This window comes from Rhinoderma darwinii, chromosome 3, assembly GCF_050947455.1.
Source record: "Rhinoderma darwinii isolate aRhiDar2 chromosome 3, aRhiDar2.hap1, whole genome shotgun sequence".
Classification (NCBI taxonomy): Eukaryota; Metazoa; Chordata; class Amphibia; order Anura; family Rhinodermatidae; genus Rhinoderma; species Rhinoderma darwinii.
Genome location: NC_134689.1, coordinates 27,472,041 through 27,497,936, shown reverse-complemented (window position 1 = coordinate 27,497,936; position 25,896 = coordinate 27,472,041). Strand labels below are relative to the sequence as shown.

Below are 25,896 nucleotides of genomic sequence, written 5' to 3'. Positions count from 1 at the left end.
GACCGGCCCATAGTCTTTTTACGTCAGTCACTAATGGGCCTTATTCCGATGCCATAGACTTTTTACGTCGCGGCATCGGAATAAGTAAACAGAGCAGGGAGCCGTCAAATCTCCCTGCTCTCCGCTGCCAGAGGTAGCTGGGGGCGTCCCTGCTCTGCCGTGTGAGATCGATATTAGTATCGATCTCACCCGTTTAACCCCTCAGATGCGGTGCTCAATAGCGAGCACCGCATCTGAGTGGTTTTGGAGGGAGGGAGGGAGCTCCCTCTCTCTCCCACCGACACCCGGCGATACGATCGCCGAGTGTCTGTGTCTCCCATGGCAGCCGGGGGCCTAATAAAGGCCCCCAGGTCTGCTTGGAGTGAATGCCTGCTAGGTCATGCCTGTGGCATAATTTAGCAGATGCCTGTCCGTTTTAGTGGGACTAGTAAAAAAGTAAAAAAAAAAAGTTTAATGAAAAAAAAATGAAAACCCACTTTTTCCCCTTACAAACTGCTTTACTATTAAAAAACCAAAATAAAGTTAAAAAGTTACACATATTTGGTATCGCCACGTCCGTAACGACCCCGACTATAAAGCTATTTACATTACTTAACCCGCACGTTGAACGCCGTAAAAAATGTAATAAAAAACGACGGAAAAATTGCTGTTTTCTGTGAATCCTGACTTTAAAAAAAATGTGATTAAAAAGTGATCAAAAAGTCGCATCTACTCCAAAATGATACCAATAAAAACTACAAGTCTTCCCGCAAATAAAAAGCCCTCATACAACCGCATCGGCGAAAAAATAAAAACGTTACGGCTCTTCAAATATGGAGACACAAAAACAAATTATTTTGAAAAAAAGCGTTTTTACTGTGTAAAAGTAGTAAAACATACAAAAACTATACAAATTTGGTATCGTTGCAATCGTAACAACCCGCTGAATAAACTTATTGTGTTATTTATACCACACGGTAAACGGCGTAGATTTAGGACGCAAAAAAAGAGTGGCGAAATTTCAGATTTTTTTTCTATCCCCCTCCCAAAAAAAGTTAATAAACCTTAATCAATAAATAATATGTACCTAAAAATGGTGCTATTAAAAAATACAACTTGTCCCGCAAAAAACAAGACCTTATACAGCTATGTCGACGCAAAAATAAAAAGGTTATAGCTCTTGGAATGCGACGATGGAAAAACGTAAAAAATAGCTTGGTCATTAAGGTCTAAAATAGGCTGGTCGTTAAGTGGTTGAGTTATGGAAACTATTACTTTATTTATTCTCCACCTGGATGCAGCAGGTGCCTCACCAAGCAGAACCCCCATTATCCAGATAGGTTTGTGTCCCACCTCTTATGCCATACCTTTCAGACACTTATGCCATATCCTAAAGAGGTGCCATGAATGTCTGAGTTAGAGGTTAGAATGGGGTATTTGCAATTAATTCAATCTCATCTGTATGAACGCTTAGAAAATTGTATTTGCATTTTACATTTACACTAGAAATTTGTTGTATTTATGAGTTTGTTTTTATGATTTAGTTTTTCTTGTTTTTATTGTAGAACAAATCCAACGACTACTTCATCAGCCCAGAAAGCAGAGACTAAGTGTGCAGCTAAACCACTTGCAGCTGCTTCCAGGCCCATAAGAGCAATACTCCCAGCTCCGACCAATGCAAACCGGGCAATCAGCGTGGAGTGTGCTGGCAACACATTGACCATTTTAAAACCTGGTAACGATCAGCACAAAATAGTCTTTTTTTTTTTTCCACAGACAAAATCTTTTCGTTTTCCTTCCTTCATTTGTGAAAAAATATTCACGTTAAAATGCTGTTTTCTTCCTCCTTGTATTAAGTCCTGTTGTTCACAGTGGAATAAAGCTGTAATAATGCTACGGCAACTGTGTACACAAAGCAGTATGAGCATTATCACTCCATACAGACAGACAGTGTACACAGCACTGTGAGTATTGTGATTGACAGCCGGGAGAAAGGGGGGGAGGTCTGAATGTGAACAAGACTGACATCACGCTGTACAGTAGCAGGTATAAGTATGATAGCTGGGAACTTCTGATCCCTGCCTGGAGTTGAAGGCAATTTAAAAAAATGAAATATTGATGTAAGAGGTAAATGAATGCAGGAAATATGAGAAGATATATAATTAATTATCCACTGCTAAATCTTTTTATTAGGGAGGGAAATCCGCTAAAAAACAAATCAAATGTTGTTCAAAGTGAGATTACAATTTAAAACAAATTGTGGAGGTCTAAGCATTGATGGCAAATGGCTGGGATATGCCTTTAATGTGTCTGTCTGCTTGGACTTCCACCTATCATATGTCTTTGGTGAGCAAGACAAAGGAGACAATCCTAAGACCCATTTGAAGGATACACTTTTACAGTTCAGCCAGGTGTGATCTGTCAATGAATCGGGAAACAGGTGTTCAATTTCCCTGCAGCACCGTTACAGGTGAAGTGAAGTATTACACAATTCCACTAAAATCAATGGGGTGTTCGTGTAATGTATGGACGTGCCAGGTCCTCCAGAGCAATAGACACTCTTTTTAGCTACTCACCAAACTAGCTAATAGAGGAAGATCCCTCTCTATTGACCCAGAATTCTGTAATAGTGTTTGAAAATGAATTTTCTAAATCAGACTGGATTGTTTTGCTTCTAGATTTCTAAATCAGAGTCACTTTAACTAAGCTTGGCCAGGCGGAAAAATGGTTAAAATCATAAAAATAAGACTTTATTACCATAAAAAAAATTAATTTGTCATGCCTGACCTTCATTGGCATCCTCGTGTTTATCAACCAGGGTTCCCAGAACTTTAGAAAACCTATATAGGGACTAGTTTCTAGACCTAGCGACGATCTCCCATATAAGTTTTAAAAACTGAAATAGTGGAAAAGGCAATGTACAACATATAAATATTTCGAGTTTGCTTTAACAATGCTTTTCATAACAATTTCCTTTTTTTCTATCCTATCTATATATATATATATATATATATATATATATATATATATATATACATATATACACACACATATACAATGCTTTTCTATCTACTGCAGATACGCACAATCTTGTCTCGTCCACCGGGCTAAAGGCCAGTACGTTAAAGCAGCTCGGTCAAGTGGTTTTACAGCAGCCAGGGACTCAAGACGTCACGGTAAAAGGAATTTACAGTTTCTATTTGCTTGAAAGAGATAATGATTATTTCTGTAAACAAGCAAGAATTGCCATTTGATGCTGTGGACCCCCAGTTAGATTTCTATTATGATTTTGGGATATATTGTAAGGATTGGTGCAGGAAACAAATGTCTAAATCTTATAATAAAACTCTCTTCTGAGATCATTCTATACATGTAAAAAATATGCAAAGAGGTTGACAACCACACATGATCAGCTATTCGCCACATGACCGGCTCTTGAAACCCCTGGCTATCATCCGTTATTGCCAGGAGGAGATTCGTCTGGTCACATGCGGTGGCCGATCAATGGCCGTCCATGTAACTAGTGTACGGGCTGGATTCACTAGAACTGTAGCCACTCTTGGTTCTCAGCTTTGGCTCAAAGATTAAGGTCCCCAGCATGGCGATACAGCTGCTCTGTATGTATACAGAGCATCTGTATCTAGCGCTATTCACTGAATCCGTCAGACCTGCGGGACTGACGGGTTCAGTGTCAGCGGGTCCTGCATATGAACTTACATGTGATAGGTGGATCCTGCATGTCATGAGATATGCAGGACTCGCTGACACTGAACACGTCAGTCCCGCGGGTCTGACGGATTCAGTGAATAGCGCTAGATACAGCTGCTCTGTATAGAGAATACAGAACAGCTGTATCTAAAAAAGTAAAAATAATTTTTAATAAAACGTATTTACAAAGTTGCACAAAACACACTGATACACATTTATATATATATATATATATATATATATATATATATATATATATATATAAAAACATTTGCCTTCCAAAGGTCCAGGTATTCCTGTCGTATTGATAAAATATGCCATAAATGCTTGATCAGTGAGGTCCTTTCACTGGGACTCACATGGATCTAGAAAATGGGGGTATCCGGTCTCCTTTTCCCAACAGAGAGGTGGACATGCATAGGTATCACTCTCAATAGTAGTGAATAGATACAGAAACTCACTCAGGATGGCGCCAGCTGTCGGACCAGCACTCGGCAGATATCTCAGGCATATCCTATTAATAATAGACCATCAGTTTAATTTTTCATGGACACACAATTATCACTACAATCAGCTGTAATCTGTGGCATTGTACAAAATTGTATGCAAATGCACAAGTTGCGTTAAAGCTGGCAATAGGTGGCAATCAGATGTCTCACTGGCACCAGATGTCCTATGCTAGTCCTCAGAACTAGGAAAATATGGTACCTTGCATTGTCTACTTGGACTTCTCTCATAGAAAAGTAGATACAACAGTCATAATTCTCACCACTAGTGACTGAGAATGGAAGATGATTGTTCATGCAAAATTATTAACAATGACCTTTCAGTGTAAGATCGTTAGGGCTTGCCAACTTCTGGAAAGACTCCTTCCAACCGTTGGCATAAGAAAAACAAATCAAGCAGCACTCTATACTAGGGATACAAAAAAATGTGTTTCTTCTATGCTGATTGGATGTTTTTCTTGGCTGGATGACGTGGTCACATAGTAAAGTGCAATGGATGCGGCCACATGGTTCAGCCCCCTCAGTGGGATGCCCAGTTTTGTGTACAGGGTGCGCTTTATTGCTCGTTACTTCGATCACTCATTCCCATACGTTTCCAGCATGTTGGCAGCGCATCTCCCTTTTTACACAGGGAGATGTGCTGCCGGCAACGATAATATTTTGGTCTGCATGAACGATATGATCAGCCGATGAACGAGCATTTGCTCGTTCATCAACTCATCGTTGTCCTGTTTATACAGGGCAATGATCAGGAAAGTGCGTTCTATGAACACTTGTTTGCCCGATCATTGGCCCGTATAAAAGGGCCTTTACTTTGTCGCACTATAGAAACAGATTTATTGTCATTTGGGTGCATCAATATTTTAGCCGTTTTTTGTGTCTTTTATTATTTTTCTTTTTTCTTTTTTTTTTTTCCTTTTGTTACACAGTATATATGTATTACGCTTTTATTCTTGCCTATTGGCAGGCTCGCACGGACCTCCAAGCACCTTTATCACAACCACAGCTCAAAGTGGTGACTGACTCCTTTCCGTCATATAAATATAGCTGCCCCGTGGCACTGGTAGGTGTATATCACTTACACGCTTTACCATTGAAAGAAAAGAACGCATACAAATTAAATTGTTTCTGTTAATTGCTTTTCTTTCTAAGAAGAACATTTCATGAGGTTTTACCAGAGGACTGAGGATTATGCTATTTAGTAGACCATTAACTGTCTCACTGGTGATAGATTTACTTTTCAGACCAGCCCTATAAACCACCTACAATTGTTTAAGGGGCATCGCCATGTAATAATTTCATGTATTCCCACAAAAGTCAATTATGCCATATCCATAGGATATGCCACAAATGTCTGATAGGTGATACCCGCACCTAACGGACATTTATGGGATATGCCGTGATTGTCTATAGTTGGGATACCCCTTGAATAACCTGGGAAATCTGGGTGACAATCAACTTGGCCGCCATTAGATGACGTCTTCTGTACTTTCTCCTTCCAACAGGACCTGGGCTTAGCTACACAGCGGGGTAGAGGAAAATGTAAAAATCCTTTCTGCAATTTCATGTATACCAACCGACATAAGCCGAAAACATGCCCCAATTGTGGATTCAGACTAACAAAGGACAAAGTAGAAAAAGAAGCCAAACCTGTGAGTCACTATATCCAGTTTCTATAAAAATTGCACACGTCTGCCTTTAATGGTGTTATTACCTATATTTTGTGATAAGTTGTTGTGGAATGAGTGTTGGATCGCTGGGGGTCCCACTGCTAGGAACCCCACCGATCAGGAGACAGGGGGTTCCGAGTCCCCTGAATAAACTGAGCGACGGTCGCGTATGTGTTCAGCTACTCTGCTATCTCTGGAAGTCCCAAAGAGAGTTCCCATTCAGTCGGGGGACTCGGACCTTCGCTGACTTTATTAGTGGGGTTCCCAGTGGTGGGACATGTGGATAGGTGATAAGTTGTTGTGATGGGATAACCCCTTTAAGAGACTCCTCAATATAGAGTTTTAAGACGTAAACCAGACATATTGTAAAAGTCAGATTGGTTAATGTTTGTCAGGCAAAACCTCATCTGATCCCAAGCCAGAGAGTTCATGGTCATTACAAGTGCTAGATTTCTCTCTATACACAGATGGGTTGTCTCATTGGGTCAAACATTTGAGCTGGGAATAGCGACCTTTATGTATTCATTAGCTGCATCTTTCATCTATACATTGGCTTACTCAACACAATGGGGTAGATTTACTATTTAAAATCCGTGGCTTAGTGAGAAAGGGCGTGGCCTAACAGAAATGGGCTTGGCTTTTATGCGTTGCCTTGTGCCAAAATTTACCACAAAAAACTGGCGTAAACTAAGCCAACTAAGAGATAGATATGGAAGAGCAAAATGTCTAAGTTGTTGCTCCAAATTTATCATACATCGTGTACCACTTTGGCGCATCTTCTGACTTCCTGGTCTAAGTTTACACTGTCTAAATCTTAGACCGCATTAGTACATTTGCCCCAATGTGTTCTTATGGACTGTGACAGTCGTATAACAATTGTGACAACAGCTGCCAAACAACAAGTGTCTCTTTGTGTAGCCCCCTCCTCAAATTATTAAGATTGCTATTGAACTCAGATTTTTGCCCTCTGGGTTGTATATAAAAATAGTTGAGGGGTATTTATCAAAGCAACCCATCAGATTCAGCTGTTACTTTACAAGAGAAGATCAGAAAATCTTACAAAGCATTTAAAGGTCGCTATATGCAATACATCTGACTTTTTTCCCTGTTCTTTACCTGATTTTATTTGGATTTCCACTGTTTGGTAAAGCTTAAAGAAGATCTGATAGGCGCTGTCACACTGATAATGCTAGTGAAAATTGTGTCCCAAAACATTTATTATTTTTAACGTTATGAGCTTTTTTCTAAATATGTAAATGAGGCTATACTAGACAAGTGGGAGGTAACACCAGCGATTCTCCGGAGGTGGAGCTACCTCACAGCCTCTGACGCTGTCCTATCAGGATGAAGCTTCTTCACACAGTGTGAGAGACTGAGGCTGGAGGGAAAGGGGATCTCTTCAAACAGCCATATCTCTGCGGACCACCTAGAATAGCGTGTTATATGAAAGAGGAGGTTCTAATCCTTCATATGACACCAGGATTGTAGTTCTAGCTGTGGAACAACCGGAGATATCGCCAGTTGAAAACACAGTCGGGAATGGAAGCTGTATACTATATGATCACGCTGTGTTGCTGGGCAGGGAAGGGGGAGAAGCTGTATGCTGATTGGACAGCGTCATACAGGAAACATTACACCACCCAGAGTGAAAAGAACGAGTCACCTCCTATTTGGCTTTTAGAGCCACATTAACATTTAGAAAAATGCTCATAACTTTACAAATAATAAAAGTTTTTTAAAACAAATTACATTGTAGTCCTCAGCATCATAGCACCTACTAATAAACCAGTGACAGATCCTCTTTAACCCTGTTTGATTTTTTGGGGAACCCATCTGGTTTTAAAGTGACATTGTCCCGAACTAGTAGCAGCAGCCCCCGACAAAATTTGTAGTCATTGGTAGGAAACGCAGTAGCAGAGAGGAGAGTCTAGTTCCCGAGCCAACTGCACGACACCCAAAGCCGCTCCACAGGTACCGTACACCTTCGGGGGTCACACCGTTACTGAGGCAACTGGTTCGCTCTATCTGATGCTACATCTCTGCTACTGAATGGACGTTTTCACAATTGAGGCTTTTACCAGTTTGTGACTGTGTTACTTTGACGTAATTGTTGCAAAATTCTAATAGACATTTTGGTCTCTATTACAGGAAGCCCCAGTTTGTATTTCCACTGATCTGTGTGTGCGCGAGTCTCTTACACAAGCCCAAAAAGAGATCCAGCGACAGTCCACCCTCCAGCTAATACGTAAAACTGTTCAGATCCCTGAGAACGAGTCAGAATTATCAGAAACTTTGAATTTGATTCAAGAGCTGAATAGTTCTCGTCTAGTTCTTTCCGATGTGAGTGATGGTACGGTGACCATAGAGCAGACCTCCTGGGCCAACGTCTATGAGTCACCCACTGACCAATGTCTGCTGTGTGAAACCCAGTTATTTAAGGGTGATAAGAAGTAAGTTGGTTTATTTTTTTTCATCAGCCAATCCCAGGATCTGTCTTTAAAATATTTTACATTATATAACGCTGATAATTTCTTCTACCAATTTTCTGTGAAAGTTAATATATGCCGTGTACCTGAAAGGGAAGTCAAATATTATTAGTTCATCCTTAGGATAGGCCGTCATTATATGTAGGTGGGGGTCCTACCCCTGCGCCACAGCGGCTCGTCCATACCGACTACTGTGCCTGGTACTGCAGCTCAATCCCAGTTCAAGTGAATGGGACTGGGCCGCGATTTCATGCACAGCCACACTCCTGTACAGCAGTCCGGGGTCGCAGCCTGGTCATTCTGCTGATTGGATGGTGTTCCCGACCTGACTCCCTACCAATAGGTGGTGGCAATTTCATAGGGAGCCTATTAATCTATGTCTGAGATTGAGAAATTAGATTACAAACTCCATTGAAGTCTGGGAGTGATGCGAATGGTGACAATCTCTACAGCACCGTGGAATATGTTGGTGCTATATCAACAATAGGAAAATTTTTTACCAAGAGTATTTATTGTCTTGAAAATCTGATCAATGTTATTAGAGCGTAAGGTTACCACCCCAAAGTCTGCAGTAGGCAACACTTTCTGTTCTGTACACCATAGTGAATGGAACGGCTCCCGTTCGCATTCTCTATGGGGTTGTATGTGCCGTATTCCATCTCTGTATGTGTCGTTAATCGACACATACAGAGATGAAAAAAAAAATGGCAGCCCCCATAGTGAAGAAAAAGTAAGAAAAAAGAAAAACACAAATAAATAAAATGTATTTTAATAACACACTAAAAGCAAATTTATATAAAAAAATTATTTTTCGCGACACCTGCCTTGGAACAGGAAGATCAGAGCTCTCAACACTTTACTCCACGATTCCCTCCTATGAGTTCAGGCACTGAATATCGGCTTGAGGGTGGAGCATTGACATTTTATTATTTAAGCAGAATTTACTTGAATTTCTTTTCATCTGAACAAACAGTAATTTTACAATCCGCTATTTCTATCCAGCAGCTCAGTGGCAGGCGCTCAGGATTGCTGGTTATTAACCGCTACTCGTCTGCAGCTGGTGAGCGCTCAGGTGAAGGTGTGCCTGAACCCCCAGTGTCTGGCACTGCACAGCTTTAATGACATCTATACTGGTATGTATATTTAACATCATTAAAACGTACTTCTTTTAAAATGAAAAGTTCTGCAACTTTCTAAATGCACACCGTTCCTCACTATTTTCAAGATCTCTGCATGCTGCATGCTGTCAGTCAATGAAAAGAAACTTGTTTACATTCAGATCTTTTTGGTCTGCAGATTGTTAAAAAGCCCCAGTCACTCTACATATTTTAAATAGTGGGGGGAGACATTCGGTGCTAAGGAGAAGTTACCCACAGCAATTTATTGTTCGTTGCTCTTTTTAAATGAGATCTGTAACCGGAAATTTCCTTTGCAGCAGTTTTGATAAATATCCTTCACTTACAGTTTGTAGACCCAATGCAATAAATGTTAGCGCCCCTCTTCTTGTAATCTCTTCTCAAAGGGGTTTTCCCATCTTGGAAACTTAAGGCATATCCACAGGTTATGTCATCAATGTCTGATAGATGCGGGTCACCTCTGGGACCCGCACCTATCTCTAGAACGGGGCTCCCTGAACCTTGCTGCCTCCCGGCCACTTCCTGATGAGGTAGTCGTGAATTACGGAAACAGCCGAGCTTGCTGAGCTACGCTATTTCCGTAAATCCCATAGATGTCAATGGGTGTTATGAGTGCAGCATAGCTCAGCAAGCTCGGCTGTTTCCGTAACTCCCAACTACCTCATCAGGAAGTGGCCGGGGGGGCAGCGGGAGCCGAGCGGAGTTCAGGGGGCCTCGTTCTAGAGATAGGTGCAGTTCCCGGAGGTGGGACCCGCATCTATCGGACATTTATGGCATATCCTGTGAATATGTCAAAGATGGGAAAACCCCTTTAATGGACCTTTCATCTTTAGTGGACTTATACCATAAACTATGACATGATGTACAATATTTTATTCTGTTTTATCCTCTAGTACTGGAGGTAGCATTTTCTGCAATTAAAGCCAATACATATTGTAATATAAAGGTGTAAATCAAAATGAAGTATGTGTTTCATGTTCTTCATAAGCGATACATTATAAAAGAACGCAGTAAATTGAAATCTAGCTCAGGCACTTAAATAAATAGTTTTTTTTATTTTTTGATATTGTTCACATGTCTCCTTTTAATATAAATGTATTCAATGTCCGGCAGATCCATGTAACTTACTAACAATTAAGCAACGGACTAAAACATGGCTGCGTGCTTTTAGAAAGAGCGCCACTCTTGTGCATGGACTGTGTCTGGTATTGCAGCTCAGAATTATTCACTTGAAAGGGGCTGAGCTTCTATACCAGACGGAGCCCATGGACAAGAATTGTGCTGTTTCTTGTAGAAAGCAGCCATATTTTTACTATCTCATTCAACCCCTTTATATCCTTAAGAACTCTGTCCTGCCGATCCGGACAGAATACAGGCTGTTACTCACAGGGCAGTAGTCCGGTATCTGCATGCCAGTATCAAATACTGCTGAAGATGAGACATTTTTCTAATAATAATATTGTCTTAGACATTTGATATATATGCAGTTCCATCATTTAATCCTTACAATGTCTCTAAAGGTGAAGCTTCATTTTACAAAGGTGAAGTGTCCACATAGGCCATATCTGTGTATTTCTATGTAACATTTGTTATATATTAAAGGCCTGGTTCAGTAGTCCCAGTTGCGTAGGTGGAGGCCAAAGCAGACAATACCTGGCGGTACACTGCTCTTTATTCATTGTAATGTGTACTTTGTGATCATCAGGACTCTTCAATGTGGGAAATAAGCTTCTGGTTACCCTCGATCTGCTCTTTTCTATCCGGAACCAAATAAAAATAGGAGATGACCCCAAAACATCCATCAACAACATCTTGGAGTCAGTACAAGCAGGTAAAACCCAGTTTAGTCTTGGCACCGTGCTACAGATATGTTTTTCAAATTGCATCAGTCTTCATCAGTTCCATTGTGATGGTATTTTAAAGGACGCCTTCTCTTATATTAGAATGTAAAGTAGATTGAGATATATTTCCAAGGTAAAAGTTAAATAAACATGACATTACAGAATCCCTATAACACAAGACACATCAGAGTCAAGGTGTCGAGCTAGGACCAGAGGGTTTTGAGAATAGTCGGATCTTTGTGTCCAAACTTCCCACTGTTTATGGAATCTAGACATTTTCTGCTGTTGTATTTGGAGGGTTCTCTTGTACATAGTAATCGCCTCCACAACAATGGGTTGGCAGAGTGTTTTACTGTAATGCGTAATGAACAGTTTAGTGGACAAGGTGTACAGTCTGTTGAATGGGAGTTACGGAAACAGCCAAGCTAGCGTTTGCTTGGCTGTTTCTGTAACTCTCATACAACAGTTTGGAGAGAGCCACACACGTGCGCGGCGCTATCCCCACTTGTCCCCGCCTGGAATCAGTGGCCAGCGGGAGCCCCACCAGACGAAGTGGGGATTGGTTGACCCTGTTCTCATAATAGGTACGGGTCCCAGAGCTGGAACCCGCATCTATAAGACATATATGTCATATCCTGTGGATATGCATTAAATGTCTTAGATAGGAAAACCCTTTAGAGCTATATAGGGCACTGTAGGATTCTAGTTTGAAGCATTAATCCAAATTTCAATTGTGACTGCGCTTCTATACGATCATGACCAAAACCAGTGTCCTTGTGCACTCACAGAGGTGGTGAGCGGATCTCCCAGTTTGCTTTCTTTGTTTCTCATCTTGTGAGTTCAGTTCGCTGCAACATTCAACTCCCCCATATCATACAGAGATCCAGAAAAACTGAGATCTGGGGAGTTGTTTGCTGGGGTCCTCTCACTATGGTCAATGTGTGACATTGGAGGGTCAGACATCCATTCATAACCCTGCAGAGAGGCTATTTTGGTCAGGGAAAATAAATCTCTGGTGACCTCACCAGTAATTCACTTTGTCACAGGCAGATGCGGGAGTTAAAGAGGACCTTTCATTTCTCCTGACATTTCTATTTTAGTAAATACTTGAATTCCCCATGAAATAACAATTCTGGAGCATCTTTTCTTACAACTTCGTATTGTGCCGTTCTTCTGTTATTCCTATTAGTCATTTATGAATAAGTAGACAACTGGGTGTTACCATTTATTTTCTCAAAGGGGCGTGTCCCTACTCCGTTTCACTCATCACTGATTGGACATTATTCAATGATGTTTTATTGTATCTGGATAAAGACCATATTAGACGGTAACCTATATCCTTGAGGACTGTAGCCATCGTAAGTACAGATTTCCTAAAATGGGAAGCATTGAAGTTCTGTTCTTTCTTATCCCTGTAGAGAAGGTCCTGAGTCCAGAAGAGCTGCTGACCGTTCAGGAGCTGCTGTGCGGTGGATACTGGGCTTTTGAGTGCCTCACTATTCGGGATTATAATGATATGATCTGTGGTGTATGTGGAGTGGTGCCAAAGGTGGAGATTGCACAGAGAAATGTAGAGAATACATTGACTCTGACCAACATTGAGGTAATAAAGCTTTAACTACCAGTTTTTCTGGGGCGGGTTACAGTTCTGTTAATGGGTCTACCCCTTTAAGTATAAATGACTAGATCACTGTACGGTTTTATTGGTTCCACCACAGGTGGTAGTAATTTTTTTAAATACTGTAGTCGGCCTTGTTCACATATGCGTTGGAGCCTCCGTTATAGACCTCCATCGCAGATCCGGACAAAAATACTGGAAACAATAGAGCAGCATGTTGCGCCGCTATTGTTTCCAGTAAAACCACAAACACCCCGACAGCACTCAATAAAGTCAACAGTTTCCGTCGGCTGCCGGTGTTGTCCGTCATGCAACGGAACCGGCGCTTCCAGCATTTCCGTTCTTCTACGCCTCTTGTGAAGTAGCATGTCGGAAAGCCGAACGCAGGTGTGAACCCAGATGTAAATTGGTAACGTAGTAGCTGATTGCTCTTGTTTCTTTATCACCAGTTTACGTGGCCGGAGTTTTTAACAACTAATGAGGTGAATATGGAAGATTTCTGGTCCACACTGGAAAATGAAGTCTTGGAACAAGCTGCCTTTCCCTCCAGTATTTCTATCACTAAGTTTGATGCCTCCATCATCTCTCCATTCTTCCCTCCTCTCATGAGAGGAACAGTGGTGTTAAACAGCGAGAACTACAAGAACCTGGAAATACAGAAAGTTGTAGGTGAGTATACAATGCCTTTATGTAATCATGTATCACAGGGGACTCTGTGGAAAAATGAATATTATGCAGCCTTCAAGGAGACCTAGACAAATCTTATTTGGGGTTGCAGGTAATGGCAGTGCTCTTGCAAGACTTCTTCATGATGGGACCTTGAAGCTGGATGACTTAAACAAGCTGAGCACTGAAGAGCTGCAAAAGATGTTGACACTTTGTGGAATTCCTTGGGATGTCACAGAAACAAAGGTAAAGCCCAACGGTTATCGCATGGTTCTGTCTTTATGGTAATGGCATATTTATATTATGGGTTAGTCAGTAATGTAAAATATAACCCCTACCCGCAAGACGATGAAATTGTACATCTTGGCGAGAAGTTACTTCCCTCACCAGTGTCCGGGAACCGGCAGATCAGCTGTCCCCGACGGCCCATAGCCGCCGATTTTGGCAATTAACCCTTTAAATTCGGTGGTCGATAGCAATCGTCGCATTTAAGGGGTCTGCAGTTAATCGGCACACACACACACACACACACACACACACACACACACACACACACACACACACACACACACACACACACACACGACGCGATCGTGGGGGGTGCCGATGGTTGGCATGGCAACCGGAGGCCTGACAATGGCCTCCGGGTCTGCTCTGTACGGAAGCCTATGATAGGCTTCCTGTCAGTGTCACACTGACCGCTGTAAGACATTACACTATGTAGATAGTGTAATGTATTATAGCTGTAATCTGTGTTGCAGGTCTTCAAGTCCCCTAGTGGGGCACAAATAAAAAGTTAAAAAAAAACAACTGCCTTTTTTTCCTATAATAAGTATTTTATTATAGGAAAAAAATGTAAACGTTACAAAAGAAAGTTCACTTATTTGTTATCACCGCAATAATGTTATTTTACCCGCATGGCGAACATGGTGAGTCGCTATTTTTTTGGTCACCACCCCTCCCAAATCATAGAATGAAAAGTGGCAAGTACCCCAAAATAGGACCAATAAAAATGACAACCCGTCCCGCAAAAAACAAGCCCTTACACGGCTTTTTTGACTGAAAAATAAAAAAGTTATGACTCGGAACATGGTGACTCAAAAAATAAATGATTTTAAAAATATATATATATTTTATTGTGCAAACGCTGCAAAACATTTAAAACTATATACAGTGGACATAAAAAGTCTACACACCCCTGTTAAAATCAGCATGGCACATCTTGACTTGGCAATTGTTGCCCACTCTTCCTTGCAAAACCGCTCCAAATTCGTCAGATTGTGAGGGCATCTCCTGTTTACAGCCCTCTTCAAGTCACCCCACAGATTTTCAATGGGATTCAGGTCTGGGCTCAGGCTGGGCCATTCCAGAACTTTGATCTTCTTCTGGTGAAGCCATTCTCTTGTTGATTTGGAGGTTCTGCTTTGGGTCAGTGTCATGCTGAAAGGTGAAATTCCTCTTCATCTACTTCTTTTTAGCAGAGGCTGCAGGTTTTGTGCCAATATTGACTGATATTTGGAACTGTTCATAATTCTGTCCTCTTTGACTAAAGCTCCAGTTCCAGCTGCAGAAAAACAGCCTCAAAGCATAATTATGCCCCCACCATGCTCCATAATGCTGCCCCCGCCATGCTCCATAATGCTGCCCCCACCATGCTTCACTGTGGGGACGGAGTTCTTTTGGTGATGTGCAGTGTTGGCTTTGCACCAAACATACCTTTTGGAATTATGGCCTAAAAATTCAACCTTCGTCTCATCAGACCATAACACGTTTTCCAAGATGCTTTTGGAAGACTTGATGTAGGTCTTTGCAAAATATAGCCGGGCTTGGATGTTTTTCGTAGTTAGAAAAGGCTTCTGTCTTGCCACCCTACCCCACAGCCCAGCCATAAGAGGAATATGGGAGATTGTTGTCACATGCACTACACAACCAGTACCTGCCAAAAAGTCCTGCAGTTCCTTTAACCCGTTAACGACCGCCCACCGTCTTTTGACGGCAGGCGGTGCAGGTGCTTCGTCTACAGCGACGTCTAGAAAGTGTACATAGTCTTTAAACTATTGCTCGTTACCACCCTGTCTATATGTGTATCTTTTAATTGGCAGTGAACCATGAAGTGGTACAGTATAGTTAGAATACACTAAGATATACAAAGCAGCACACATTTTAAATAGAGATCGAAATATCTCTGCACTGTTCAGAAGAAAGAAATCCGAGTTTTTCTTTTCTTTCTCTTTCCTTGGCACGTGCAGGGAAGATAAGACAGGACGGCAGGGTGCTTGCAGCAGAAGGAGCAGTCCTAGTCTTATCTAATGTTATTCAGCAGCTCACCTCTCAGATTACAGCGTCCGTGTAGGACGGAAGGGGGAGAATCACACGGCACAGAGACCAATTTGCACAGCAAATTCATCCTAATGACGGGGGGGGGGGGGGGGGGGAGTAAGAGCACAGCAGCACGTGCAAGTCCAACACTGCTGCCTGATACCGCGCAGAGTGCGGCAGCGTGAGTATACTGAGTCCTCCGCAGAATAAAATTAAGCTGTCGTTTTTATTGCACGGTGAAAGCCGTAAAAACGAAATCCAAACGAAATCGAAAAAACAATGGAGGAATCACAGTTTTTTTTGCCAATTCCAGTCCACAAATAATTTTTTCCCAGTACATTATGTGGCGCTAATAGAAACTACAACTCCTCCCGCAAACAATAAGCCCTCACATTACTCTATTGATGGAAAAATAAAAAAGTTATGGCTCTTGGAAGGCGGTCGAGTGAAAAATAAAAAATCAAGAAATGGCTCAGTCCTGAAAGGGTTAATTCATTTCTAATGATAAACAACTGTGGGGTCAAAATGCTCACTGCACCCCTTAAAATGCCTTAAGGGGTGTGGTTTCCAAAATAGGGGTCACTACTTGGGGGTTTGTTTTACTGTTTAACCTCAGATTGATGCAATTGTGGGCCAATGCATCATTAAAATGGACCTCAAATGCGCATGGTCCTCTTCACTTCTGAGCCCTGTCATATGTCCAGGCAAATGATAAATGCCTTGAGGGGTGTAGTTTCCAAAATGGGGTCACTTCTTGGGGACTTCCACTGTACTATGGTATGATCACGTGGGGTATTGCAGTACTTGGGAGAAATTGCTTTACAAATGTTGGGGTGCTTTTTCTCCTTTATCCCATGTGAAAATGAAAGAATTCAACATTTTAGTGAAAAAAATGTTGATATTAATTTTCACGGCCTAATTCTAATAAATTCTGCAAAAGACCTGTGGGGTCTAAATGATCAATATATATATTTATACTTTTGGGGGGTTTCCACTGTTTTGGTCCCGCTGGGGATTTTCAAATGTGACATGGCACCCGAAAACCATTCCAGCTAAATTTGAGCTGCAAAAGCCAAATAGCGCTCCTTGCCTTCTGAGCACCCTTGTTGGTCCAAACAGCAGTTTATTACCCCATATGAAAAAATACTTAGATTTTAATTTTTATGGCCTAATTCCACTAAATTCAGCAAAAATCCTGTGGTATCAAAATGCTCAATATACCCCTCAATAAATTCCTTGAGGGCTGTAGTTTTCCAAACAGGGTCACTTTTGGGGGTTTTCCACTGTTTTGTTCCCTTAGGGGCTTTGCAAATGCGACATGGCACCAAAAACCATTCCAACAAAACTTGAGCTCTAAAAGCCAAATGATGCTCCTTCCTTTCTGAGCCCTGCTGTGTCTCCAAACAGCCGTTTATTACCACATATGGAATATTGCCGTAATCTGGAGAAATTGCTTTTCAAATGTTGGGGTGCTTTTTCTCCTTAATTCCTTGTAAAAATTGATCATTTTAAGTTTCATTGGCTAAAATGTAGATTTTCATGGTTTAATTCCACTAAATTCAGCAAAAAACCTGTGGGGTCAAACTGCTCCTTATACCCCATGATAAATTCCTTGAGGGGTGTAGTTTGCCAAATGGTGTCTTTTTGGGGGTGTTTCCACTATTTTGGCCCCACAAAACCTCTTCAAACCTGACATGGTGCCTAAAATATGTTCTAATAAAAAGGAGGCCCCAAACTTCTGTGGACGGTGCTTCAGTCCATTACCACACTAGGGCCACATATGGGATTTTTCTGGGCACTAAATTTTCAGTTGCGTTTCTCTGGTAAAACCATCTGTGTTACAGAAAAAAGTGGATTAAAATGGATTTTCTTAAAAAAATATATATACATTTCACCTCTACTTTAATTCCTGTGAAACCCCTAAAGGGTTAAGAAACTTTCTAAATGCTATTTTGAATACTTTAAGGGGTGCAGTTTTCAAAAATTGGGTGACTTATGAGGGGGTTTCTAATATATAGGGCCCTGAAAGCCACTTGAGACCTAAACAGGTCCATAAAAAGATTAGGTTTTGGAAATTTTCTTGAAAATGTGAGAAATTGCTGCTAAAGTTCTAATGCCTCATGCACACGTGTGTGCCGGCTGGGTCCCGTCAGTGATCCGTGGAAAGATAGGACATGTCCTATCTTTCCACGGATCTGAAAGTCGAGTACGTAAACCCACTAAAGTGAAAAACGGCCCGAGTGGCACTCGGTCGTGTGCAACACGCATAGGCCTTGTGACGTCCTACAAAAATAAAAGGTGGTTCAAAAAACGATGCCAACATAAAGTAGACATATGGGAAATGTTAACTATTGACTCTTTGTGTGGTATTACTATCTGTTTTACAAGCAGATACATTTAAATTTAGAAAAATGGCAACATTTTCCACTAACATAAAGTCCAATATGTCACGAGAAAACAATCTCAGAATCGCTTGGATAGGTAGAAGCATTCCAAAGTTATTACCACATAAAATGAGACATGTCAGATTTGAAAAAATCGGCCTCGTCCACAAGGCCAAAACAGGCTGTGTCCTGAAGGGGTTAATACTGTGAGCTTTTAAGTACAAAGTCCTTCACATAGGAATGAATTTGTGACTTGTTGTCTGTTAACCCATCCCCCATCCCTCTATGCAAGATCTTATTTTAGTGGGAAACAACTTTAAGAATGGACTCGCATTTTGACATTCTGGGCACTGATTATTTGTACCAGAACACATTCTACTTGTAGAGCATGAGATCCTGATAAGTTCTTTCTGTTCTATAGGATAATATGTGTTATTCCATCCTGGCTCTTTCTGAGTTTGTGCAAAACGGCACACAGACTAAACAACCTCCGGCACATTTAACTGGAGGAAAACTCTACAAAGTCTGTTCACATCAGGTAAGATCATGTCAAGTAACAGGGAATACATCTCCGCAATAGACATTCTCATCTCGGATATAAATGTTTGATAGATACCTGTCCCACCTCTGGGACCCACACCTATCTCTAGAACGGGGTTCCCAGTCCCCCCATTCTACTATGTCCCACTGTCACTTCTCTCTCTGGCCATATAGTTACGAGGTGGTCGGGGATATAAAAACAGTTGAGCTTTCTGTGCTGTGCTGTTTCCATAACTTTCTTTTACGTTGATGAGTTACGAGGTAGCTGTGGACCAGCAACAGCGGGAGAAGGTAAGACGGGGGGTCAAGGGCCCTGTTCTAGAGATAGGTGCGGGTCCAAAAGTGGAACACAAATAAATCAGACATTTATGGAATATTCTTTGGATATGCCATAAATGTCTAAGATGGGAATACTCCTTTAATTTAGAGTAGTTAGGAGCGGTTTCTTTTAGTTCTTAACCACTTTAAGAGGATCTGTCAGCTTTTCTGACATGTTATTTTATGGGGAATGAAAAAATGTACTAAAATCGGAATCTGCGGAGCACTTTTTCTTTGAACTGTGTCTAGTGCCGTTCCTCTGTTATTCCTACTGGAAATGTATGAATGAATTGACAAATGTGCGTTATCATTAGATTGTGTAGCTACATAGTCTGACACTGATTGGACAGCTGTATATGTATTTAACAATATCTTTAACCAATCATTTAACAATAGGTAATGTCAATGGAAAGCCCTCTGGTTCTCTAAAACCCAGGGCAGTTCAATCGCGGGGCAAACCCTGATCCAAGGGACACCCACAGGTCTACCTGTGAACTGCTGCAATCATCATTGACCGCGTCATTTAATACGTTAAAAGGCAGAGGCCAGAGCTTTATCTGATCTCCGCATGTAGACGTGACATCTGGCCGTATATAGTGTATTAAATGGTCATTACAATAGACTATGTTCCAGACATGAACCTCCTGAAATGCCAGCCGCTGGAAATGAAGTACTACACAGTTCTCAATGTAAGTAATAGGCTGCCTGTGTGTTGCACAGATGTGCCGGGTCCTCCAGAACTAGAGACGCTCTTTGTATCTGCTCTGGCTGAAAGATGAGTACGCTCATGGCCCCCTATAAACTCAGTGTACCCTAATAGGGTATTTGAAAATAGGTTTTCTAACCCTGACAAACCCCCGATGACGAATTAATAACGGTTCTGTTTCTTCTAGAGTTGTTTCTGTGGGTTGATTCTTGACTTGTGCTGTGAACCATGGTAGTGGTTGCCATTATAAATATATTCTCATCATGTCTCTCCTTTCTTTAGGTGGTCTGTGGATCTAAATACATTGTGCGTGGAGAAAGCCCCCGGGATCATGTGGATCTCCTGGCCTCCTCACGGCACTGGCCTCCGGTCTATGTGGTAGATCTAGCAACGCAGGTGGCACTCTGTGCCGATCTCTGTCATCCAGATCTGGCACGACAGATGTGGGGGAAGAATCAAGGATGTTTCTCAGACCCATCAGAGTCACCAAAGGTAAGTTAATTTCTTATATATAGCTCAATGATTTATAATTTTCTATGATTTCATTCTGATTCTAGGACGTCAGCTATTTAAATCCTGATAGACAAAGGCTGTGAGTCCCCGCCCCCAGACTGATGATTGACAGCTCTACCTTCCTACAAACTCATACTGGAAAATCTGACAATCACCTTTTGTGGTAGGGAAAAGCAGGACTCACGGACTTTCTTTGGCAGCATTTACCGTCTTGGCAGCATTCTCTAGGAGTCCTGGCAGCATCTACAGCTTTTTACAAGAAAATACTCCTCCACTTTAGACAATCTCTACTTGTTAGAAGGGTCCCATGGCAATAAGTAGATCACAAAGTGTGTCCCGGCTGGAACCCCTCGGTGATCAGCTGTAGTCTGTGAGTAAACCTTGCAATAAGTGTTCAATTTCCCTGCAGCACCACCACAGGGGAAATAAGGCATTACACAGTGCCCATTCAAGTCACTGGGTTGTCTATGTAATGCAGAACAGGACAGGCCCTCCATAGAGGGAGACGTTCTTCGTAACCGCTCTCCACTCCGGCCAAGAGATGATCCTGAACAGGGACCCCCCCCCCCCTCTATTACCTCAGAATTCCCTAATATGGTATATAAAATGGCTTTTCTAAACTCGACAACCCCGTTAATGAAATGATAGAACTTTATATATCCCTGAGCTCAGTGTCTCCCCTGTCTGTCCTGTGCTGCCCTCAGATAGTAGACCTGACAGATCTGATTTAAAGGCTCTGTCCACTTTCACATTTTTTTTTTTCTTTTCTAAAGTATCGAAATAATAAACAAAAATACAAATCAACTTTGTAATAGGCCTTGATTAACCCCTTAATGACCGGGCCATTCTGCACGTTAATGACCAAGGATTATTATTTGCTTTTTCACGGTCGCATTCCAAGAGTCGTAACTGTTTTTGTATTCCGTCGACATAACCGTATAAGGGCTTGTTTTTTGCGGGACGAGTTGTATTTTGTAGTTGTACCATTTTTAGATGCTTATAATATATCGATTAACTTTTATTAACTTTATTTTAGGAGAGAATTGAAAATAAGCAGCTATTCCAGCATTGATTTTCACGTTACAAATTTACGCCGTTTACTATGCAGCGTAAATAACATGTTCACTTTATTCTATGGGTCGGCACGATTACGGGGATACCAAATGTGTAAAGGTTTTATATGTTTTTTCTACGTTTGCACAATAAAAAGCCTTTTAGAAAAAAATTACTTGTTTTTGCATCGCCGCGTTCCAAGAGCCGTAACGTTTTTATTTTTCCGTCGATGTGGCCGTATGTGGGCTTGATTTTTGCGGGCCAATGTGTAGTTTTCATTAGTACTATTTTGGGGTACATAGGACTTATAGATTAATTTTTCATGGGGGGAATGGGAGAAAAGAGAGAATTTTGCCGTTGTTTTTTGCGTTTTTTTTGGACGCCGTTCATCTGGCGGTTTAATTAATGTGTTAATTTTATTGTTCAAGTCGTTACAATCGCGGGGATACCATATATGTGTATGTGTGATTTGTTTTGACACTTTTACTAAATAAAACCACTCGTTTTATTTGATTTTCAGTGTAATTATTGTTATTATTTTTTTCACCAACTTTATTTAACTGTTTTACTTTTTTTTTTTTGTCCCACCAGGGGACTTCACTATGCGATGTGCCGATCGCATATATAATACTTTGCTATACTTAGTATACCAAAGCATTATTGCCTGTCAGTGTAAAACTAACATCGCCTAACAGGCAGATGCTGAAGGCAGACCTGGGGGTCTTTGTTAGACGCCCCACTGCCATGGAAACCCGACGGCGACCCGCGATTTGTTTGCGGGGGCGCCGATGGGGTGACAGAGGGAGCTCCCTCCCTCTGTCAAACACATTAGATGCCGCTGTCACTATTGACAGCGGCATTTAATGGGTTAAACTGCCGGAATCGGAGCGCGCTTCGATTCCAGCAGTTGTAGCAGGAGCCAGGCTGTGTATAACAGCCGTGCTCCTGCCGCTGATCGCGTGGGTACAGTCTCAGTACCTGCGCCATCACAGAACGGATATATCCGTCCTCCTGAGCGAACTAGCAGCTGCAGAGGACGGATATATCCGTCCTTCGGCGTTAAGAGGTTAAACAGAACCTGTCGGCTGCTGACATTTTTTTTAGTGAATACTAGCATTCCCAATGAAATGACAATTATTTTCTTAGAAAACTGCATTGTGCTATTCCTCTGTTATTCATCCTAGAAATGTTGGAATAAATTAACAACTTAGTGTTACCATTCCCTTTGTCAATAGGGCATGTCCCTATACAATCTAATTGGACAATGTCAGACTGTGTAGGGACCCACCCCTTTGACAAGGACAATGGTAACGTCCAGTGGTCCATTTTATTAATTGCCAGGAGGAATAACAGTGTAACGGCATCATGCAAAAAAATAAAGATGGAGAATGCAAGTATTTACAAAGGCAGCATGTCAGGAGAGCTTACAGGTCTTCTTTAAGACGTTCCTATTATTTATTTCTACATCTCCTCTGCCGACCATTAAACTCGGTCTGATCATACTCCATTCTATCTGTTCCCTTCATACATTGATAAATCCGCAAGAACCAGGGAGACAGATTTGAGGGAGTAGGACTGAAAGGTAAGACTACACAGAGTTTGGTTTGTCTGTTACCCTCATGGATCTGCATAGGGGCTGTAAAAGCTAAATAATAGGATTTTTATCAAGGACCTGTTGCAAAGTTACCATTAGACTCATTGAAACAATCTTGGTTGTGAAGGTGAATGTAGCTTTAAAAATCTCTCTACCTTTTTGTTAAATCTTTACAGAGAGAATCCGTATCTCCGTGAAGCAGTAGGTGCCCCGTAATGAATTATTTTCATGCATTTAAAGTCGTCGTCGTCCCCCCCCCCTCCCCCCGGAGCAGCTGGTTCCATAACCCTACAGCAACACGACTGCTGATGTCTACTTTCTATTGGTTGGAACTGATTTTCGGTACCAAAAACAGAACACCTATGGTTAATGGGTTTACTTTCTGTATCAATTCCTCATGGTTTTCAAGATCTTTACTTGCTTCAAATGAATGGAATCCCTCCTTGGCTACTTCCAGAGTTTCTAAATCTATCCTGGTCGTGTGATGATCACACAAGAACACGACTCCGTACAATTGTACCTGTAACAAGCCGTGAACACGTATGGTTATCACATGACCCAGGACAGATTCGGAACCTCTGAAAGTAGCCAAGAAGGGCTCCCATTCAAAAACAGCAAGCAGAGCTCTTGAAAGCATGCAAAAATAATACACCAAGTATTTTGGAAGATTTTTTTATAACTTTTTATTATTCAATGAATCAACTTTATTTGTAGAAACGGTGAAACCCCTTACAAAATCAATTGGATACTTGCTAATAACCCATGTCTACAGGATAATCCCCTTCTCCAGCTCATATGTGATCTATTGTGCCTCTGTCTTAGTATGTGTCCTGCCCAGAGCTCTTGGACAGACATTACAGCGTGGACATGATGAGCAATGAAACTGCCATTCTACATCCTGTTACCAAGTCCGAGTCTCGAAGAATTGTCCACGCAGTGGCAGAGCAGAATGGAGCCGGTGACCCAACCTCGCGCCACCATTCGCTTTCCTTGTGTCGGGAGATGGAGCCCTACAGCGCAATCATTACAGCCATTGGCGATAGCAAGACCAGCAACATCCGCCACCACCCCATTAACTTTGACCACGTCACACACTATTACCTCTACAATAGGATGATTGACTTTCTGAGCAGTCGAGAGATTGTGAACCGACAGATTCATGACATTGTCCAAAGCTGTCAGCCCGGAGAAGTGGTGATCAGAGACACTCTATACCGACTCGGCGTGGCACAAATCAAAACGGAGATAGGAGACGGTGTTTTGGAGGAAGATCTATTGTTGGAGCAGCCAAGTTCTGTGTGATCCTGACGGAAAAATAGTATCGAGCACTACAAGTTCCATACGTTTCTCTACGGACTATGGAGACAATCATCTGTCTGGGTCGGCGTCTGCTGGAGTGACTAGGACATTTCCACTGTCAAAATTATGACCTGATAACTGCTGTGAATGGTGGGAACGAAATAATGCCCTGTTATGTCTACATCTGGTAACATTTTAGGTTGGTTTGTGTTGTGATGCCCGGGGGTTGGCTGGTTTGGCTGGCAGATGTCATCTTCTAGGTCAGATTGATATTTCAAAGGATTATATTAGATTAGAAAAACATGTCTGCTTTCTTCCAGAAATAGCGCCGATCTTTGTTCCGAGGCTGTGTCTGGTATTACAGCTCAGACACTTTGAGCCGAGCTGCAATACTACACACAGCCTTTGAACAAGAGTAGCGCTGTTTCTGAAAGAAAGCAGGCATGTTTTTCTAATCTTATCCAACCCCTTTGATATGGTATTTTGCATTGCACTGAATAGCTCAACATGAATATGCCTTGGTCCATGATTTTGTTTCTGATGTCTGCTGTGACCATTGCTTTGAATAGAAGTGAAGTCACTGGGTTCCTTATTTCTGCTGATTAGAAGTAGTCGGACACTGATAAAACATTGGCCTATCCTGTGCCCCGGACAACCCTTTTACAAAAAAAATTATAATTGCCATTAAGGAAAAAAAACAAAAACTTAAAGGCATTTTCTCATCTTAGACATTTATAGCATATCCACAGAATATGCCATAAATGTCTGAAAAATGTGGATCCTAGTTCTGGGACCTCCACTTATATTGAGAACGAAGGTCTCCAGACCCCCGTTTTGCCCAGTGCGGTCGACGCTGGCTGCAGAAGCCTGTCAGGGACTAGTTGAGAGAGAGTCACACGTGCGTCTTTTTCCATTCTGTTTAATGGGAGCTACGGAAACAGCTGAGCAAAATGCTCAGCTGTTTCTGTAACAACCATACAACAGAATAGAGGGAGATGCACGCGTGACCCTCTCTCAACTGGTCTCCACCTGGGCTCTGCAACCAGCGGCCACCGCACTTAGCAAAACGGGTCGGAGCTACGGCTTGCATCTATCAGACATTTATGGCATATCCTGTGGATATGTTCTTACAGATCAGGTACTTTCATTACTGAGGTTTATTATCCAAAGTTTATTATAAAACTACTCACTAAGCATTGTGGCCCAATGTCATTGACTTATATTATATAATGTGATTGCCACCAAATGTACGTCCTTGTTTTTAATTGTATTGTACTTTGTCTGGTATAAATGAGTTGATCCCCCCCCCCCCTCAAATAAGAACGATTCCATGCCATGTTGTTTCTGCTTCATTTCTGTAGTAGAGAGGAATCCAGCACGCCAGACTCTGTCAATTATCCTAGATTACATATGTTGGTACTTTGCTAAATGATTGATCTTCTTTCCTAGGTTTATGGTGTTGTCTGGAATTAGAAAAAAGGGGTTTGCTTATTTATTTTTTCCAGAAACAGCGCCACTCTTGTCCATGGGCTGTGTCTGGCATTGCAGCTTCACTTGAAT

General features: G+C 41.7%; 1 protein-coding gene across 10 annotated transcripts in view; it reads left to right on the top strand.

Annotated features, from left to right (window-relative positions):
- Positions 1 to 25,896, top strand: part of HMGXB3 (HMG-box containing 3) — a 62,444-nt gene that overhangs the window by 22,697 nt on the left and 13,851 nt on the right. For 5 of the 10 annotated variants that reach the window (XM_075856179.1, XM_075856180.1, XM_075856181.1 and 2 more), the window contains exons 8-20: positions 1,545 to 1,714; positions 3,058 to 3,155; positions 5,161 to 5,256; positions 5,699 to 5,845; positions 8,012 to 8,313; positions 9,352 to 9,482; positions 11,191 to 11,316; positions 12,745 to 12,929; positions 13,394 to 13,613; positions 13,723 to 13,856; positions 18,735 to 18,851; positions 20,160 to 20,369; positions 23,860 to 25,259. In XM_075856179.1, the coding sequence (XP_075712294.1) occupies positions 1,545 to 1,714; positions 3,058 to 3,155; positions 5,161 to 5,256; positions 5,699 to 5,845; positions 8,012 to 8,313; positions 9,352 to 9,482; positions 11,191 to 11,316; positions 12,745 to 12,929; positions 13,394 to 13,613; positions 13,723 to 13,856; positions 18,735 to 18,851; positions 20,160 to 20,369; positions 23,860 to 24,339 (2,416 nt within the window). In that variant the 3' untranslated portion in view covers positions 24,340 to 25,259. Of the gene's footprint in view, positions 1 to 1,544; positions 1,715 to 3,057; positions 3,156 to 5,160; positions 5,257 to 5,698; positions 5,846 to 8,011; positions 8,314 to 9,351; positions 9,483 to 11,190; positions 11,317 to 12,744; positions 12,930 to 13,393; positions 13,614 to 13,722; positions 13,857 to 18,734; positions 18,852 to 20,159; positions 20,370 to 20,434; positions 21,915 to 23,859; positions 25,260 to 25,896 lie in introns of those variants that run through there. The other 5 variants (XM_075856185.1, XM_075856184.1, XM_075856182.1 and 2 more) reach the window with 3 other exon arrangements.